Below are 20,331 nucleotides of genomic sequence, written 5' to 3' on the forward strand. Positions count from 1 at the left end.
TTGGAAGAAGACAACCAATGTATCTACCATATCTGTAGGCTCTTCTTTTAAAGATCAAGGAAGCAGGGCATCAGATAATTTCCTTAGTACTTTTTCTCCAGTGACCATGATGCTTTTAAATTGTTCTGTCCCTTCTGTTCCTCATCACCCACAATTCTGGTGAAGCCATTTGTGTCTTTTACCAAGAGTTCGGATACAAAATAGTTTCTGCTATTTTCTTGCTTCTCATTTATTCCTACTTCTGGATTCACAGCATTTTGTTCCAGGAAACTGTTCCATATACACTGACTTTTTCTTAATGGCTTCCCATGTCATGATTAATGTACTGCATCTGTTATGTGCCCTCATGATTTCTTTTGTTGTCCCATTGTATAGCTACTGTTAGACCAATAGACTTACACCTACTTGTATCTTCCTTGTCTTTTTTATTCTTTACCTAGTACCATGTGAATTCTGCTTTTTCTGTTCCAAAATCCTTTCTTGCCGTTGTACTTTATTCCATCCCATACCAACAATGCTACCCCACCGCCCTTTCTTCCCTGTCTGCCCTTTTCAAAAGTGTCCTGAATATTTTGTTCCCAGTTTTGATTTTTTTGTAACCACATGTCATACCTTATGGTGCCATTAATTCACTTGTTTCTAATAATGCATGCATTCAAGTAAAGAGCCATTAATTTTGCCTTTTGACCCTATTTACTGCTGTTTTTCTATGTTTGTGTGCTCTGTCACTTGCCATCCCACACTGGGTATAGTTATCTAAATAGCTGCCCCACAGAATTGTATTGAAGTCCTCTTTATTGCCCAAGGTATTTGATTTGACAGGATACTGGTCCTAGCATAGTTCAGGTGAAGCACCTGAATAGCTCTTTTCTGTCACAGTATTGGTGCCAGTTCCCCACAAACTGAAACCCATTCCACCCACACCAGCCTTTGAGCATTTGATTCCTTGACTCTAATTATGCTATTGCCAGTTTGCAAAGAGACCTCAGTAGGTGTTAGTATTCAATCCAAGCTACATAGCATGGTAGCCATTCCTTCCTAGGAGTTCTTAAGCCCAAATTCCCAATCCACAGAAACTCCTAAATCACTGCTACAGTCCTCCCAGCCTTTCCTTTTGAGGAAGAAAGCCTCAATTGCTACATCTGATCCTCTTTGCTAGCTTGTCTAGATCTTGATCTTGTATCTCTGTTCACAGTTGTGAAAGGATCAAAGGCTTTCCAATTCATCATTTGATGTGTTTTTGGTGAGGGCTAGATTAAAAATTGCTTACAGTTTCTAGGAAGCTATATCAAAGCTAGATCATTAGCAACTTTGACTGTTGTCCCAGTTTTATTTTCCAACATTAAAATATTTGCCTGACTACACTGTACATTTAATATTGCACCAATAATAGATTTATTTTCCCCAGATCCCTTCAGTAGAAACATTATTCAAACATACCAAATATGACACTGGAAAAATTAGATGCTCCTAGCTTCAAACTTTCTGGCATAGTTGCTATGTTGATTGTGCAGACTAGATGAGAGGGAAGGTCATAAATATACAATTCAAGTACACAGTTCTGGCATGCATTATACGGATAAATGGGGGCTCTTGGAACATGGGAATAAGCTATTCAGCATGTCAAACTTACTGCATCGTTTAGTTCGATCATGTTGATATTCCATTTATTTGCTTGAAATATTATACTCAGTTTTTGAAGGATGCACTCTGGTATTGCACTCAGATAGATAGTAAAAGCAATGAGAGAAACAGATTTGGGTTTACCTGGAATTTGTAAAGGTTATGTTTATGGACAGGTTCACAATCATTGTTGGCCTCAAAACAGAAATAACAGCTCCATTGCAATTTTTTTTTCTCTGTATTATGTTGGTTGGAACTAAACAGCTTGTACTTTAGTTCTGTTGAACAACCTATGACTTGAAATGTTACCCTTCTTTCTTCACAGTCTGACATGCTGAACTTCTGCAGCATTTTGCGTTCAAATTATGTTTAACTGTAGCTGGCTTCTTCGGTCCCACTTTGAATCTTGCATATTAAATTGTCAGAATGTGTTTCCTAATACTTCAGCAAGATGAATTGAAGTCTGCAATTTGGATTCCTACCCATTTGCATAAAAGTAGTTTTCTATTATCAATTCTGGTGAATGCACTTAATGTTTGCCCTGTAATGGCTGGGTAGTTTTATAAAATAGTAAAGTCATCAGTCCTATTTTCCATGGTTGTCAGCTCAGTTAACTTAATGATTTGAGAAGTATATTTTGGATTTTTTTTGCTGTTGCAACAGCTTTATCTTGGTGTATTTGCCCAACTTGCAGCCGATCTTGAATGTTTCTTCAATGTTTCCATATAACTTGGATTTCTGGTCTATAAGTGCCCAAGTTGAAGTTCCACTTGCTTCAGAGAGATGTAAAATGTCTCTGAACAGGTTAATTAGAAAAATAGCTTAAATAAAAGTAACATGGATTTTAAAATCCATATTTGTAATGCTTCAGGAAGAAATATAGTCCCAGTTTTGTTACCAGTGACCAGACATAAGCTCCAATTGTTTAAGGATTTATCTTCTTCAATTTATCGTTCACCAATTCCATCTTAAAAGTGTCAAATTTAGACCAAGGGTTAATATTATTTGAAAAGTCTATTTTCAGAGCATCCGCTTAGCCTGTGAACTGAGTACAGTCTGGACGAGTACTCCAAATTCCCACAATTGAATAAATTATGAATGTGACAACACAGAGTAGTAAATTTATTTAATAGTCTGTACTGTTGCATGAGTGGTATAAAAGCATAGTTGTAGGCAGTAAAACATTGTAACAGCTAGTTCTTCTTTCCTCACGTCAGCAGAGTAGTAATGCATATGACCTGCTGTTGATAAATTAAAGTTAAAAGGCTTTCAGAAGATGTGCAATGCAAAATTTATAAGTTAATGGAAATTATAATCTATCATATTTGCCATAGGGAAAGGTGATACTAATGTTCAAAATAATTTCAGAACAGTCTGTCTTCCTTACTATGGTTTATTGTAAACTTAACTCTAAATGTCTTTAATACAGTGGCAGTGGAGATTATTTCTATGCCAGAGCTGTACATTACTAACAGAATATTCTAATGGAGAGAGAAGCCTGCGATGCATAGTGGTTGACAGCATTCACAATTCTACTACATAATCTAATCTACATTTTTTTTAAAAAAGTGGTAGTTCTATAGTGTGAGAGTAACTGATCTAGTGGGTTGACTATCACTGAGGCATAAAACTGTCATCATGAAATAAAATATAAAAGGAATCTGAATAGCACTTTGTAACCATATTTTCCAAAAATTATTCGATTAACAATGGTGTTTACAGAGCATGCCTGAAAAACAGCTTACCAGCGAGACTAAGTACAGCATAGTTTTTTTAAAATAGATTTTTGCCCTGACATTACTGAGAGTTAACCATTCATTCCTGATGGGTGGTAGATGTAATTATGATAACCATCATGGGCAGAAATGCTGTTATTTTAACACCACTTCGTTTTTAATCATCACCCCCTATATTTACTTACTATTTCCACAGATCCTCCTCCTCTAAAATTCTGCCACTGATCTCTTTCCCAAGTAGAATTTTTTTTAAACCTCTTAACATTTCCAAAACATTGCCCTTCTTTCCCTTGAGTTAGTGCTTGCATTAATAGCATTTTTGAACTATTTGTATATCTTGAGTTAACAGGATTCCAATCAACCTCTGCACTTTAGGAAGTCACATCCTGTTCGCTTTTCGGTGCTAAACTAATCTAATATGTATATATTTAATTCCAAACTATGCTGGTGGTTGCTGATGAGAAGACTTTTCAAATTTTTTTTTTAACATTGATTTTGTTAAAGCTAATTTCTTCCAAAATGCATATTAGGCATAGTTTACCAATTAATGCACAGGTGTTCAGCCTTTTCTTTATCTTTATTCCAAGGCAGATGATATGTGAAGTCAGAAGCATGTCTTCCTGCTTTCAGCAAAATTTAAATTAGTATGTTTGAGAAGATGTGTAGCTCAGATTGAGGTTCTGGATGTAAGCTTGCTCGCTGATCTGGAAGGTTCTTTTTCAGACATTTCATTACCACAGTAAGTAACATCATCAGTGAGCCCCCGGTGAAGCACTGTTGTTAGTGACCCACTTTCTATTTGTGTGTTTAGGTTTCCTTTGGTTGGTGATGTCATTTCCTGTTCTTTTTCTGTTGGGGGTGATAAATGTGCTCTAAGTTAATGTATTTGTTGACAGTTCTGGTTGGAATGCCATGTGTCTAGGAATTCGTGCGTGTCTCTTTTTGGCTTGTCCACGATGGATGTGTTATCCCAGTTGAAGTAGTGTCCTTCCTCACGAGACACAAATGAGAATTCCGAGAAGCATGGCATTCCAACCGGAACTCTATCAACAAACATGTTGATTTGGATTCCATTTACCACCTTCTGAGAAAAAGAACAGGAAATGACATCACCTACCCAGGGAAACCTAAACATAAATAGAAAGCAGGTCACTAACACGAGTGCGTCACCGGAGGCTCACCAATGATGTTACTAGTGTGGGCGGGTTACTCTTCGGAGGGTTGGTGTGGACTGGTCAGGCCGAAGGGCCTGTTTCCATACTGTAAGGAATCTAATCTAATTAAACATAAGTGGAGGAAGCTCCATCAACATTCCCATTTGCAATGACAGCCCAGCCCAAGATAAAGCTGCAAATACCTTTAGCCTGGAGTACAAAATGAATGATGTGTTTCTGTCACGTCCCAAGGTTCTCAGTATCATTATCACAGAAACCAATATTAAATCAATTTAGTTCACTTTACTTGAAATCGAGAAGTGGCTCATACAGATAAGTTTTGAACTTCAGCAGAATCCCAGCTTTAGTGCTGAAGGTTTGTACTGCAGAAAGAGTTGAGCCTTTAGCCAAGCAATACAACTACATTACTGATATCTACAAGAGAAAGTGGAGTATTGTCCAGGTATATCCTGTTCACAAAAGGGGAAGCAAATCCAATTTAACTAATTCCTACTTTCAATCATCAGACAAATTGGTGAGAAGTTGTTGACAGACCTGTCAAGTGACATTTACTCACCAGTTAATTACTAACTAATGCTCAGCTCAGATTCTGCTGGCATCATTATCATCAAAGTCTCATTGTTACTTAAATTCCAGAAGAAAGGTAAGTGTGAATAGTCTTGCAATCAAGCCAGCAATTGATAGAATCAAGGAACCTGCGTAAAATTGGAATCTGTGGCAATTGGGCAAGTCTCCACCAGTTAGTTATACCTGAGGCAAAGGAAGATTTAAACTAACAAATAGATGAAGATGGTTGTAGTTGTTCCAGACCAATCATCACAGCCAACAATGCAAGAAATCCTCCGGTTGGGTAGGTTTTACCACCAACTGTCTCCAGCTGCTAAATGAGTAGCTTAATGCAACACAAACACTAAGTAATGAGATGGTGGTGGAGACGGTCTTCAATGTCCAGCACCAAGAATATATTGAACTCGGGCCAAAGTCAGCATGCAGAAGTCGAACCAGGCATGCATAAAAATGAGATGCCAACCTACTGAAGCTACAACACAGAACTATTTGCATGCCTAGCAGTTTAAGTAGCTTAGAAGTGAGGGAAAGAGCTCTTCATTTTTGTAGTCGTTGTTGGAGGTCAGTCATCTCAGTCTCAGGTCTTCACTTCACTGCACTGCACAAGTTCATCAGGGTGATGTTGTAAGCCCAGCCATCTTCAGCTGCTTCATCAATGGCCTCCTCCACTATCAAAACCTGCGGGTTACGATTGACTGAAAACCAAGCTCGAAGTATGGAAATAGTGTGACTACAAAAGCATGTCAAACTCTGTTACAAGTAACTTCCCTCCAGACTCCACACAACCTGTTCACCATCAGTGTGTCACTGAATACTCTTCCCCAGATATGAGAATGCAGCTCTTAACAAAATTCAGGATCCTGACATTATCCAAGGCAAAGCAGTCCACTTCGTTGACTTCCCATTCGCTCCCTCCACCTCCAACACACAATGGCAACAGTGTGTACGATCTACAAGATTTACTGCAATAACTCTAAGGTTTCCTAGCCAGTACCTTCAGAACATGCAGTCTCTACTACCTGGAAGAACAAGGGCAGCAGATTCATGGCAACAGGGCCACCAACGATTTCACAGTCCTGGTTTGGAACTACATTGCTATTCCTTCAGTGCTACTTAATAGAAATCCTGAAAATATTTAATGACAGTTTAAGGAAGTAGCTAACCATCACCTTATCAACTGCAGTTGGCAGTGGTCCTCCCTCGATTCCTTTTTGTTGCATCTTTTGTGTTGACTGTCTCTGTGAAAATACTTTATTGTAATCAAGCCAGTTTTCAAGCTGATTACTGAGAGAATTTGATCCTTCTTTCACACACGCACTATCATGAGTATCTGACAAGTGACAAACTATAAAGGTTTTTGACAGATGGGACAATTTGTACAATTCTCTTCCTTCCCCCGTGTTATCTGTTGGCTTTCAATCATAAAATCCCTGCAGTACAGAAGTAGGCCACTCAGACCCTTGTGTCCACACTGACTCTCTGAAGAATATCCCACCCAGAACCAACTCTTAACCTAGCCCTGTAACCCTACAATTCCTATGGCCAATGCACCTAATCTGCACATCTTTGGACTGAGAGGAAACTGGAGCACGTAGAGGAAGCCCATGCAGATATCGGGAGAATATGTAGAGCTTGTACAGTCACCCAATGTTGCAATCAAACCCTGCTCCCTGGTGTTGTGAGGCAGCAATGCCAATGACTGAACCACTGGGCTGTTCTTTTTTCTTCCTGATGCTGTTTAGTTAGACGTGAAATATCCTCACTCAGTATTGTCCCTGAAGGCAAAAAAAATTCTGCCAAGAATTTTCATCAAATTCTAATTAATATGAAGTTCAAATCCAACTACTAAGTATCCCAATTTGGAATGGCTTTTGTCCGCAGTACCTTTTATCTTTAAGTCTTTGCTGATTCTCCATTTTCCTGCTGTAGATTTGTGATCTGACCCCCAGTTGCTGATTCAGCCATGAATGAATGAGTTATTGTCAAACATGGATACAGTGATAAGTGTTCTGTTACCACAATCTGGCACCATTTTAAGGTACAGGAGAATAAAGAAAGTACTTTATTTTCGAGGAAGAATAAAATATATACCAGGGCCAATATTTTATTAGGCTACTGCTATGTTCAAGTAGATGTCCAGCCCATTTATATATAAAGACATTTGGGAAGATAGCATTGGAAACAGGTTTTTTTTCCCCCCTTTATAAGACCATAAGACATAGGAGTGGAAGTAAGGCCATTCGGCCCATTCCACCATTCAATCATGGCTGAATGGCATTTCACCTCCACTTGCCCGCATTCTCCCCGTAGCCCTTAATTCCTTGTGACATCAAGAATTTATCGATCTCTGCCTTGAAGACATTTAGCATCCTGGCCTCCACTGCACTCTGCGGCAATGAATTCCACAGGCCCACCACACTCTGGCTGAAGAAATATCTCCGCATTTCTGTTCTGAATTTACCCCCTCTAATTCTAAGGCCGTGTCCACGGGTCCTAGTCTCCTTGCCTTTTGATTTGGAGAGTGTTGCAGGCTAATTCCTGATTGAAAGAAGACCTCAAAAATCTTTGTTTTGGACATCGGTTGCTAATGTGATGCGGCTGTTTCAGAATGTAGTAAGTTATCTGCTTTCCTCACTATAAAAAGATGGCTTCATCCAAGAAATTCAGCACCATTACCTTTTTCAGTGAACAATTTGTGGTGGTTCTAATTCTCCTTGGCAGCAACACTTTCACACTCTCACTTTCACTTGAATTAAAAAAAAGCAATAGATATACTATAGAGTCAGAATTTTATTTTGTAAGCTTAGAAGTTGTCTTTTGTAATGGACAGTTATGTCTTTTATATGTTTCTTTTGCCAATCCTGAATTGCTACTTTTATTTCACTCTTGAGATTTCCTTAATCCCTGGAGTAGTGACAATTAGGGAGCAGTGATAATGCAAAAATTGAACATTGAACTGCATTACTCAATCGGGAGAGTAAGCGGACAATTTTGTCTCATAATAAACAATTTTCTTGCTTTTTGTTTTTGTTTGCTTAGCTAAAAGTCACAATTGCATTTTCCAGTGGAAACCTGTTTTTAAAGCTTTGGGATCGCTTTCATTTGTTTTATATTTAAATCTTTAGCCATTAATTTCAAGTAAAAGAAGCATTTTCTCCTCTTAAAGGTAAGACTAAAATTGAGTAATAATGCAGCACCTCATAAGTTTTGATATACAAGTATATCATGGGTGCTTTTGATTTAGTTACTTGAGCAAGAGTAAAGGTGTTTTTTTTTATCTTTCCCAAACTTCCTATCCCTTATGTAAAGGAGAATTAAGCCACATTCTCAGGTATGTGACACGTCTCAGTGGTCATCATATCCTCGGGTGGGACTGGAACCTAGACCTTCTGACCCAGAGGCAGCAACACCAGTCATGCTCCATGAAATCCCTAATAACCCCTAATTAAGCATATGCTGTCCTTCATTGTATATGTGTGTTTGTGCCCATGTAAGCATTTTGAAATGATTTGAGTGATAATCTCTTGTGATTGTATTTACTTTTGGTACACTGAACTTTCATTATATTCTAAAACGTATTTCAATTAGCCCTATTCATTTGGATGTTGTATGCCGTTAAAATGCTGTGTGCACTATGTTGTAAATGTTCACTGATCAGCATGTATCTACATTGTTAAGCTGCTTTTTTAATCCAAAGAACCTTTGAGTACAGATTCAGTTGGGCTTTTTTAATTGTCTTTATCATAGTAAATAAATTTTGCCTTTAGGTTAACTCTCATTAAAATAATAGCTTTAACCAAGTTATATTGCATATGCTTGACATCTTGCATTTTGTAGATGAAAGGCAATTCAGTTTTTCTAGCCATTGAAAGTTATCTGTGACCTTAGTCCTTTTGTAACGGTGATGACATATCTGTAAAGATTCACGTGAATTGGAACTGGTTCACTTGTGTGCTCGGTCCCAGAAGTCAAGATTCAACAGTGAATTCTCCAGGGTATTCTGAATATCGCATTTAAGATGGGAGGTCTAATTAGATGGCTTTTCTCGTGAAGGTATGATCACATGACTGCATCATATTGTACTCCCGATTGATTGCTTTACTGCTGCAGATATATTCCAACCTCTACTTTAACTACAGGGTGAGAAAGCAAAAGTACAAGGATGATATCAGGAAAATAAATGTGAATTTTTTTTACTTTAAGTTGTGAATTGAGATAGCTTTTCTTTTCTTTAAGCTTTATGAAATTAGATGGTTGTGATGTTTTGCTTTGCTCAATGTTTTAATCTTGTGCTGGATCTTATGCATTTGCAATGTCAATTCAACAAAACAAAACGATTGCTGTCGTCCTCGGCACGACACGTATGTAGAGTGCATCCGGAGCACAAGCATATGGTAAGTTGTTGGCAAACGAGCAACTAAATCAGTGTGCTTTTTGTTTGTTTCATGACAATATTGAACTCTAGTTAAACTGGTGCCACTGTTTTTAGGCAATGAGATGTAGTTCTGTCTTTTAGCTGGAATAGAACTGAAATCAACCGAGCTAATAAATATTGCTAAGCTAACCTTGTGTGCACAACTGAGTTGCTTTGGGGGAGGTGCCAAGTTAACCATTTTTCAGTGTACAGTAAATAGTGGAGCAGTAATCTTATGTTGGCAAGCTTTTTAAAAAGGGGAATTTAATATAATCACTAGCTTCATTTTTGTCTCTACGTATTCGCAACACTGGTTAATGCAGTTGAAGCAGGGGCTGAATAAGACTAATGTAGTCAGCTTGTTGAAAAGAGCTGGCAGGTAGACTGCGTGTAAACATAATTTTGAAAAGCATTGCTTTTCCTCCAGAGACCTGTTCATTTTGCAGAATCACTTAGGAATACATTTCTAGGGAATTTTTAATGTAATCCAGTACACCAGATAGTAAGCAAACAAGAAAAATAGACACTTTTTTTCTCCTTTTGCATTAAGTATAATATAGCCATTGCAACTGTTGTGATTTTTATAACAAAGTAAGTCTTCAAAAAGTAAAATTTTCCAGGCAACATAATGTGCTATATTTAGAATTGCCAGGAGAATTGTTGTAGAATTCTAGTGACATTTTCATGAAGCCTTTTTTTTAAACTATGAATGAAATACTCATAGCAATTTGTCTTCGTTAGTATATTTCCTTCTAAGTTTGCTTTGGTTGAAACAATCCATTTTCTTCTTGCATGGTTCTTTGGGACGAAATATTGGTTATAGAGAATATGTTGTTTCTGTCCTCTTGCAGGTAGCAAGATTTGTGGAGTTGCTTTTGTGTGAAGCTGGTAGCAAAAAAAATTATCTCAATATCTCAGCAAAAATAGTATTGGCTTGCATGCTATGCCTCAGGAATGTCATAGCTGCCTTGCTGTATTAGTAAGAGTGGCATGTGGAAATTATCATCTCATATACCACTTCATTTAAGCATAATTGATCAAAACAATTTGTTCTTAACAGCACTCTTTTTTTACCGTTTTCAATTTAGAAAGTTGTTGAAGTAAGTATAACTGCCATGTTGACTAAAAGTTGTATGTGGGTGAAGCTACATACGATATAATACTCTTGCACTATATACTTAAAAATAAACAAGATCTGAGGCAACATTTGGATTTGTTATGGTGAGCATTTCATTCATCTCAGGCTGACTTTTCAATGTTGTCAAGCATACTATGACAAAACTCACATTTTCTCCAAGAAAGATTAGATTACTCTAAGCCAACTTGTCTAGGTTTCTGTATTTTCAACAGTTTAGATGGTCTTAAATTGGTGCCAGCCAACGAATCTTCGAAAGACAACATAATAGGTTCTGTTCTTAAGACTAATGTGCACAAAAGTAATCCAGTTGAGAAATGTCCCTACAGGTAGTTCAACCCCTTTTTAGGTCCTTAATTCTTATAAGTGATGCGGCTAGCAATTGAATCTTCTCAGGCATCTGGAATTTTGTGTTTGAAAAATTACAAGGATAGCCTCCAAATAGATTACATAATATGGCACATTGACAATTATTGATTCAAACAATTATACAAAATGGTAATGAATAGCTTCAGTAGTGGTCTTTTTTATTAATAGTATACCTTTTGAAGGATGGTCTTAAAATTGAGGTTTTAACTTGAATGTCCTGCTTCATTTGCAACAAGACATTGTTGCCATATTGTTTTAACTGCCCCTCTTAAGTCAGAAATAAAACAGACGTTTCTGCAGGTATTATTAGAAATTGGTACTTTTGTCTTTTTCTCAGGTTTAAATATGCATCAGATTGTTATTATAAAGCAGTGGTTCACCAAGTACCTGGTTGAATGCACTGTCGCCACTTACAGGGCTGAAGGTGTTCTAGAATTAATTCTCAGCACCAGTCCAAATGTATTCCAGTTGCTGTCTTATGCAAGGCAAACATATGAAGCAAAACTCAGGTTTGCTATCTAGATATAGCTGCAGCCTAAAGCACCAACATTTGGTGTATGGCCATGAGGCTGACATTACAGCATCTAAGCAGAGGCTTTCCATTTCCAAGCTTCGTGCTATGCTTATGTGGAGTATGTAAGATGAAGAATAACATTCAGTAGAGTTGTTCGTAAGATTATAATTCAACGAACTAAATTGCCCCATTAGACAGATATAGATTGATGTCTGGAATTGTGATTTTCATGTGTACACCTTAACTTACAGCTACACTGTTAACGGTAGTTTATATAGAATGTAAAGTAGGTAGTTTTGTGCATACTAATTTATTATTAAAATATTTTCTCTTGTACCTCTCAACAGATTTTTAACCAGACCAAAGGATATATTTGATGTTTCCTCCATTTATATTCTTCATAACAACTTCTTATTTCTGTTAATGCTGATTTTTAAACTGGAACAAATCCAGGCCTTCCTAGAAAGAATTCACTGAATCACTGTTCATCGTGAAATATTGTAACCAATATTAGAGATCCACTGTTTGCGTCTAAAAAAGCCTTTTAATATTTAGTCTAGATCAGGCCTTACACAACTTAAAATTGTGACCTTGATCTTCTGTAACCTATTTAGTTGAAATAAATTGCCATCCTGAAAAGAATGAGCATTTGCATCCCAGATCCATAGTATCACATTTAAGATGAATGTAATTTGCCTATTATGAGCCCAATCTTCCTACATATTAAGATCCATCTAAAGCATACAAGTAGATGTATTTTACAAACCCATCAATATGGCTAAATATAGCATAAATCTGTTTTGACTTAAATAAATTAATCCTATTGAATTGGAACACCAGAAATTCCATAATCAACCAATTACAACTTTTTCCTTCTTCGATGGATTAAGAAGACACTATTTAGATGAAGACTAAGGATATTCCCCATCTCTCTACCAATATGCACTGGCCAATATTTATCTATCTCTGAACCAATATCAGTCAAATAGTACAAAGTATAATTTCCATGTTTCATATGTTTTCAATAGTGATCATATATTGTGAAAGATCCCACATGAATGCAAGTTTTGAACAAGATTTGAATTGGATCCCTAGTCTGTAGGAGTAGTGTTGGAGAATAAACAACATCTGCAATTCATGTTTAATACAATTGACTTCTGTTGTATGTCTAGGTATATGGGAGCTACACGCTGGTTGGCACATGTCTACCAAAATATACTACAGATGTTAGTATATTTTGCAGTATGTTTTAAAAATGTGTTCTTCAGATGTGAGACCAATAGATTTGTCCAGCTTTAAATGCTCTTAAAGGTGGTGGTAGGTCAGCTTTTTGTATTGCTACAGTCTGTATGGAGTAGATATACATTAGGCCGAGCTTCAGATCTTTTGAGTCTGCAATAGTGAAGGAATGAAGATATGATTCCAAGTCAGGGTGACATGATGCTTGGAGGGGAGCTTGCAATTGGTGATGCTGCCAGGCATTTGATGCTCTTCTACCTTTTAGACCTTTGTGTCTTGTTGCTATGTGAATTCTGTACATGCTTCCACTTCTCCAACTACAGATCTCTCAGAAGTCTTGCATCACCCAGCACCTGAACTAAAACCTCACCCTCAATCGAACACCGTCACCCACCAATGCCTACCCTGAAGAATCGATCACTTCCCCTGGCCACTACCTTCTCTGATACCCTACTGCTACATATTTGGCATCTTTATCCAACTGGCACCCTAGCCTCGCATTAACCTTGTGTATTTGCCCTTTCGTAAGAGCTGTCAGCGCAGCTGTGTGTGATGTTGGAACTTCGATATAGTATAAGGCAACTGACTGCTGTGAAAAAGAGGGCATGGATTGCCTTCCCTCAACAACTATTCTACACTGTGAGCAATCTGTCAGAATGAAAATACAATCTGCATTTTTGAGGGAATCCTGAGAGGAATCTCCAATGCAGAGATCTTTCATTATCTAAAGAATAGAGAGCAGAGTGACAATCTGCATGTGATTATCGCTTCTTGGGAAATCTGGCCCTTTGTATCTCTGCGTTACCGGTTTGCCAGATTGAATACGTTTTCAGTTCTCTGTTTTGATTTTAGCTGATATTGGCAGTTTGTATTGTAAGTTGAACTGTCAATTTCATTTTTAAGGCCCCATTCTATTGTTCTACTTTTGATTTTCATTTGTACATGAGCGGTGAATAAGGAGGCATGAAGGTCTACCAAATGTAGGTATGAGGTTATTGACTGCAAATCTTACTTCTCCTCCTGTTTTGAATTTAGTAAAGCCTTTGGTTATTAATGCCTCTTGCCTTCTTTATCATGGACATTTTTGACTGTTTAAAATTTTGGAAGCTGCTTTTTCTTTCAGATTTTCCCTATTTATACTGTCTGATACAACTAAGAAGTGGCATAAAATTACGCCCTTGTATGTATTAGATTCATGGCAATGAATGGAACTTCAAAATGCAACAAGAAACTTGGGTGCCTTCAGCTTTTTGTTACCAAAGTACTTGAATGTAGAAAGTGTTTGCATCTGATTACATAATTTGACTACTTGGTAGTCTCTCGCTGTTAACCATGTGGGAGAAATTGAATTAAAAATGTTGAAGACTTGACTTTACTAAGATATATTTCCTTGAAGACTTTTTGACCAGTATACTAGCATTTATATGAAGATTGTAGACTTTGTTTTTCTGTAGTGCATCTTTAATTATTTTTGTTGCACTAATTGGGTTTTGCTTCTTTTCTCCTTCTTCCCTTCTTTTGTCCCCCCCACCACCACTATCCCCCTTCCCAAATACAGTATGCTTCAGCTGGCTGTCTCTTGTCGCTGCACCACACAGAAAAGCCAGAACATGAAGAGGTGTGTGAGTTTCGGCCATACATGTGCCCTTGTCCAGGAGCATCCTGCAAGTGGCAAGGAGCGTTGGAAGCAGTCATGCCTCACCTCATGCATACACACAAAAGCATTACAACTCTGCAAGGGGAGGACATAGTATTTCTGGCAACTGATATCAACCTTCCTGGTGCGGTGGATTGGGTTATGATGCAGTCCTGCTTTGGTCACCACTTCATGCTGGTGCTTGAGAAACAAGAGAAGTATGAAGGCCATCAACAGTTCTTTGCCATTGTTCTTCTAATAGGCACGCGTAAGCAAGCTGAAAACTTCGCCTACAGATTGGAACTGAATGGAAACCGCAGACGCCTCACATGGGAGGCCACACCAAGGTCTATCCATGATGGAGTTGCAGCAGCAATCATGAATAGTGATTGCTTAGTCTTTGATACCTCCATAGCTCATCTTTTTGCAGATCATGGGAACTTGGGCATTAATGTTACGATCTCAATGTGCTGAATTGCATTGTTGTAATACAGCAGTGTACACGTAACAATTGAATGTTTTCAATTCAGTGGATGCAGTAGGCAAAAGAATGCAGTTCTATATACTTTTCAGCACCTTGCCTGTGTAATTGGTGCTAGCCCATTTGACTGCTCCATGCGTGCATGTGTTGGAATGTAATGAAGGCATGCTCAGCACGTGATTCCAAGCCTGACTAAAAGAAGATGGAAATAAAAACACCAAAACAAATCCAAGTTGTTGCAACTGTTTTATAAAGGAAAAGTGATTCAATCTTTTTTGTAAAGAATAATCTTTTCCTTCTTTGTGAAATGTAAGTTCAAATTATTTGAGGCAAATTATTCAAGATGTATTTGTATACGGGTCCAGTGTATAGAACTACATTATGCGCCACATCAGTACTTAAAAATGCAAAGCCAGTAGATGCTTGTGCCTATCTTAAATATGCTTCAGGAGAACAGTATCTGAATAGTTATTTATGAAAATCAATAATGGTGAAGGACCATGGCATGAAGTTATTCTTTGTTTGTTGCCATGACAGATGGGTTTTGTTGCAATTTTTTTTTAGGTAAAATGTTGGGAACAAAGTTGCAGAGTAGAAATGTGGGTTCCCTTATACTTAAAGCAGTCATGGATAAATCTAGTATCAGCATTGTTCACTGTTATAATCCCTAATATATCTGTATGCAGCTATTTGTATTGGATTAAGTTCTTTTCAAATTCTTTGTTACTAAATTGTCTAATCAAATGTGTAAATGTTGACTGTAGGCTCATATTTTGAGTCATCTGTTTATTATTTGTATCCTGAACAAGAGAAGTTGCTTTACTCCAGAAAGTGTACAATGAGTACATTGGCTAGCTTTGTATTGAACTGCACAGCTAGGTTCACTGATTCAATAATAACATTAATTTCTTTAAAACATGAAATGCTAGAATAATTGTGTAGAACCAGTCAGTATTTATTAATGAATTACAACTGTTAGCTATAATGAGCTTGCTGACTTCTAAATGATATTGAACAAAACGTTGTTTAAAAGAAATTTTCAAGTTAGATTAGAATTTAACCAATGTGCTAGCAGAATACTAAAGAACTAAGGACATCATAAGATTTGCAAACGTATAATTTATCAAAGTGTTTGGTCATTTTCAATTATTTTTGTGAAAGTAAGCAGGGCATGGAGTGCCAGTAAAGGAAATTGTCTTTCCAGTCCTGTCCCTCCACCCTACCTATCTTTGATTTAAAAACAGCGTTTCATAATTTGCTGCATCCAGTGGGATGATTATTTACTTCTAAAAATTTCAATCTGGAACACACATGACTTCAGTTTGATTTATCTGCTATCGTCTTCCTCTTTGCTCTCTTCCTGTCTCCCATGTAGTTGTGCTTTTTATTATCTCATACAGATTATTAAAAAGCTTGTGGATCCAACTCCGTTACATGCCCTGAGTCACTATGGGTGCAGTTTTTATAGATAGTGGATCCAGTTACATCAATTTTCACAAATACCTGTTGCTATTCATAGTCCATCACCTAAATTTCAGAAAACCCTTGATTCAGATTTAAAAGCAATTACTGATTCCTATTACTGTTCGTTTTAAAGTGTTGGCTACCTGCTCACCAGAGCAGCGTGTTTACATTTTTCTTTTAAAAGTAAGACTTTCTTTGCTATATTATGAGTAGTGTATCCAATGATGAATTGCCATCTCCCAATAAAGGAATTTAGACTTATCTAGGGTATGCCTTTATCTGGTAACTATTTCGACAGCAGATAGTTTGCAAGTCTGATTTAAGATTCGTTTTAAAAATTTAACCCCTTTCACTGCTGACACTTTATATTTAATACAGGTAGGAACTTCATACTGACCAATCCCCCTCACACAGAATATAAATTAAGGTGAAAATGCAATTAGAATCTGAAATTTAAGGTATTTTGGTTCAGACAAATTTCATGGTTCAACATCATTGATGTAAACCACTGAGACTTTATCATCCTTGCACTGTGGTAACTTGGAATATTGAAAATATTTCAGTAGAAGACCGAACAGCATTCCTGCCCTTTGCATCCCTGCAGTAAAGAGATGGCAAATCGCTTAAGCATGTATTTCTAGGTGAGTGCTTGGAAATGTCCTGTGGCTTTTGAAGTAAGTGACAGATATTTGGACCAATTCAAGATTATTTTTGTGAAACTAATAATACTCAAATATACCCAGAAGCATCTTCACTTAGCTTACTTTAACAACCATATCAATCCTACCATAATAGCTGCATGAATATACCATAATCATGCAAATTTCATTTAATATTTTTACAGTTAATCTATGAATTTCCTGCCTGATTCTTTATCCTTTGATTCCCATTGATTTTAATTGAGTCCATCTTCAGGTACATATACAACATTTGACAAATAGTAGGAAGCAGCATCCTTTTTGAGATATTCTTTGCGTAGGTCCCCACATCTTGTAAGAACAAAATTCCAGCGTCCAGTTAATAATGAAGGCCTTGCTTTTGTAGACATATATGTAGTGTCTGCATTGAAGCCAGTCCAGCTACCAAGAATGACAGTTCTGGAAGAAAATTCAAAAATGTGATTTATAGTTAAAGCATTAAAATTTATGTACTCTTGTAAGTGTTCCTGTTATGTCTCAATATCTACTTATAACTTGTATTCTTCCTTCAGAAGTTTGATATTAATTTTAAGGAGAGATCTAAGTATCTGGTCTTGTCAGCGATCCATAAACAGAGAGCAGCAAAATTTATAGCTCTTTAGCCTTTTTTGTAATTATGGCTGATGTACCAATTTTACTTTGAATATTGCTTCAGTCATTTACCAGTTTGATGTGGGAGTTTGCAAAGAGAAAGATTGGACGTGCAATTGAATAATGGGTGGGCTGAGGTTGATGTGATGGTGAAAGTACAATCACCAAAGAGAAGTCTGTGCAGTATTTGCTGCGAGACCTGTTTAAGATATCCGAGGTATCTCCAGGACAGCAAATAGCAATAATTCATACATCTTCAAATTTTGTTTCTTAATAGTTGCATAACTGCATTTTGTTAGAGGTGTTCTGCGCCATGCCTGGTCTGTTCTTTAACCCTTTTCAGGTATAATGTGAGTGTTTTTTACATAATGATATGAAAATTTTTTTTTGATTGAAAAATACTATATTTTTCATTCTCCACGTGGTGCCTCGTAATGTGAATTTCCCACTATTCATTTTTTTTGGAGCATGTTTTTCTGTATGCAGTTTTGCAGAATGCAACCTGCACAGGCATGGTTATTTTTAATAGGTATTTTCCAGAGATTTCAATAAACTGCTTTTAGGGCAATTTTTTAAAAATCCATTCTTCCTATGAATTTTCAATGTTAAAATATTAATGCAGTTTGTTATCTGACAGTTGATTAATTTCCAAGGTAATCAAAGGGATGTTTATCCTAGTTCTTCAACTTTCCATCTAGCATATGTCTGAATAGCACATCATGACATAATGATATGTCATCTGTTAATAACAACCTACCCAAGAAATAGTCTTCAAGGACAAAAAGAACAAGTGTGTTTCAGCCAAACACACTCTCTAATTTACCCCTTCCACAGCCCCTAACCAGTTGTATGATTTAACTTGACTCAATACTTGAAATACACCTTCATTTAAAGAATGGTGTCCTTTTAAAGTTAAGTGAATCTACCCTTCTGGCACTGATCAAGAAGAATCCAGCTAAGCTTTGAATGGATCTGTTATACCTTTTAATTAATCTTCCTTACTAAAACAAACCAGATTAAATATTTAATAGTAAGTATAGCCTCTTGCTTGATCCAAGAGAGCAGTTGGTAAATCAGTGCTCAATTTTGGTGTACTAACATGCTGAGACATATGGGTGACCTGTATAGTTCAGCCATTTTTAGAAAGCTGCAGCTGAACTTAATCAAAGTAAAAGCATAGAAATGAGTGTGTGCTTAATGCAGTCATCTTTTATACTCTTTCAGCAGTGCATTCAATAAATTTAATCAAATAAAAACCCAACAGGGTGACTGTTGCTTTGAATTTTGTCAAACATGGTAGTTTATACTGTATGAGTTTTTTTAAAAATTACTTTTGGTAATTATGCTAATGTGCATTTTTGAATTCAAATTTGGATACTGTGGATTTCCTGTTGAGCAGGTGTTAACATTTGTATTGTATGAGATTTTCTGTTTTGTTTTATATATTTGTGTTTCTGTGCTGTGTTTTCTTTGTGTATGTTTTGTTGTACTGAAAGAACAAATATTTCTCTGTTTAAAAAGTTGTTTAATTCTTATCACAAATGGCTGTTAAAATGCAGTAAAACTTTAGTTTTGAAGTGACCACTCTTTTTAATCAGGAAAATTATTCTGTATTAGTATAAATAACCTATTTCCTTTTTGCTCTGTATCCAAATTGCAATAAATTAAAACAACTTACAATGATATTGTGTTTTTATTTCTTCATAGTACTCAATAATAATTTTAACATAAATCCTTAGTTTCTTATTGAAAATTTCCACTTTTTCTCAATATGTTGACAATTTTTAAGGGGATAAAGTTAGTTCAGGAGAGTTTGCAGGTTGCTTAGCACATTTATCCATAAAATAACCAAGTCATATTAATCAAGCAATATTAACCAAAGGAACGTGTATTAGAGTCATAGAGTCATCTTTTTAACTTTTTTATAATCTTTTTGGTATAGGTGCAACAGTTTGCCTTGATGCTTGAGAAAAAGGGCGTAATTTCTCTGGGGGCCTATTTCTGGTTGCTATTCAGTTGTCTTTGCAGAAAATATATTAATTTACAAGGCAGGATAATACATGCTGTGATGCTGAAGTACCTGTTGAGTGGAAATTAAGATTCATTGATATTTCAAAAATATTTACATACTTGGTCAGCTATCTAAATTTACTAGTATTAAGCTGGAACAAATGGGTCCACAGTAGCACAGGCGACCCAAGAAGCAAGGCTAATAGTATGCTGTTGATTCTTTTTTAAAGAAAGAATCGGAGTCTGTAAATCTTGAAACAAAAACAGTAAAGGGTGAAACACTCATCATTGAGCAGAATCTTTAAAGGAAAATATTGATTTTCTGATGGAATATACCTGAAATATTCTTTTTCTGTTTGTAGATGCTACCAAGGGCTGCCAACTGTCTCCCAGTTGTCAGTGATTCCCAGAACGGAAAACTGATCTTTCATAACTACTAGCAACCTGGAAAAAGCATCTGCACACACTGTTTATAAGAGCTGTTCACTGAAGTTGAAGCCCTTTCTATTGCCCAGTTGTTCATACCCAGAACCTGTCTTCTTGTGCTCAAGCCTTCACTTGCAGTTGTCATAGGACTCCAACCATTTATTGTCTGGAAGTTATTAAATAGTCTAGTATTTCCTGGAGGTTGATCTCATCCTGCTACCATAACTTTGTTGGAAGCATGTTAGCAAACCAG

At 36.7% G+C, this 20,331-nt stretch overlaps 1 protein-coding gene across 1 annotated transcript in view; it reads left to right on the forward strand.

The window, feature by feature from the left end:
• The window catches only part of siah2l (seven in absentia homolog 2 (Drosophila)-like), a 53,564-nt gene extending 34,345 nt beyond the window's left edge, over positions 1–19,219 (forward strand). Inside the window, exon 2 of the mRNA XM_060832711.1 lies at positions 14,331–19,219. Within this exon, the coding sequence (XP_060688694.1) occupies positions 14,331–14,882 (552 nt within the window). The 3' untranslated portion in view covers positions 14,883–19,219. The remainder of the gene's footprint in view (positions 1–14,330) is intronic.
• Positions 19,220–20,331: the final 1,112 nt, after the last annotated feature.

Source organism: Hemiscyllium ocellatum, chromosome 11 (assembly GCF_020745735.1).
Source record: "Hemiscyllium ocellatum isolate sHemOce1 chromosome 11, sHemOce1.pat.X.cur, whole genome shotgun sequence".
NCBI classification, from domain to species: domain Eukaryota; kingdom Metazoa; phylum Chordata; class Chondrichthyes; order Orectolobiformes; family Hemiscylliidae; genus Hemiscyllium; species Hemiscyllium ocellatum.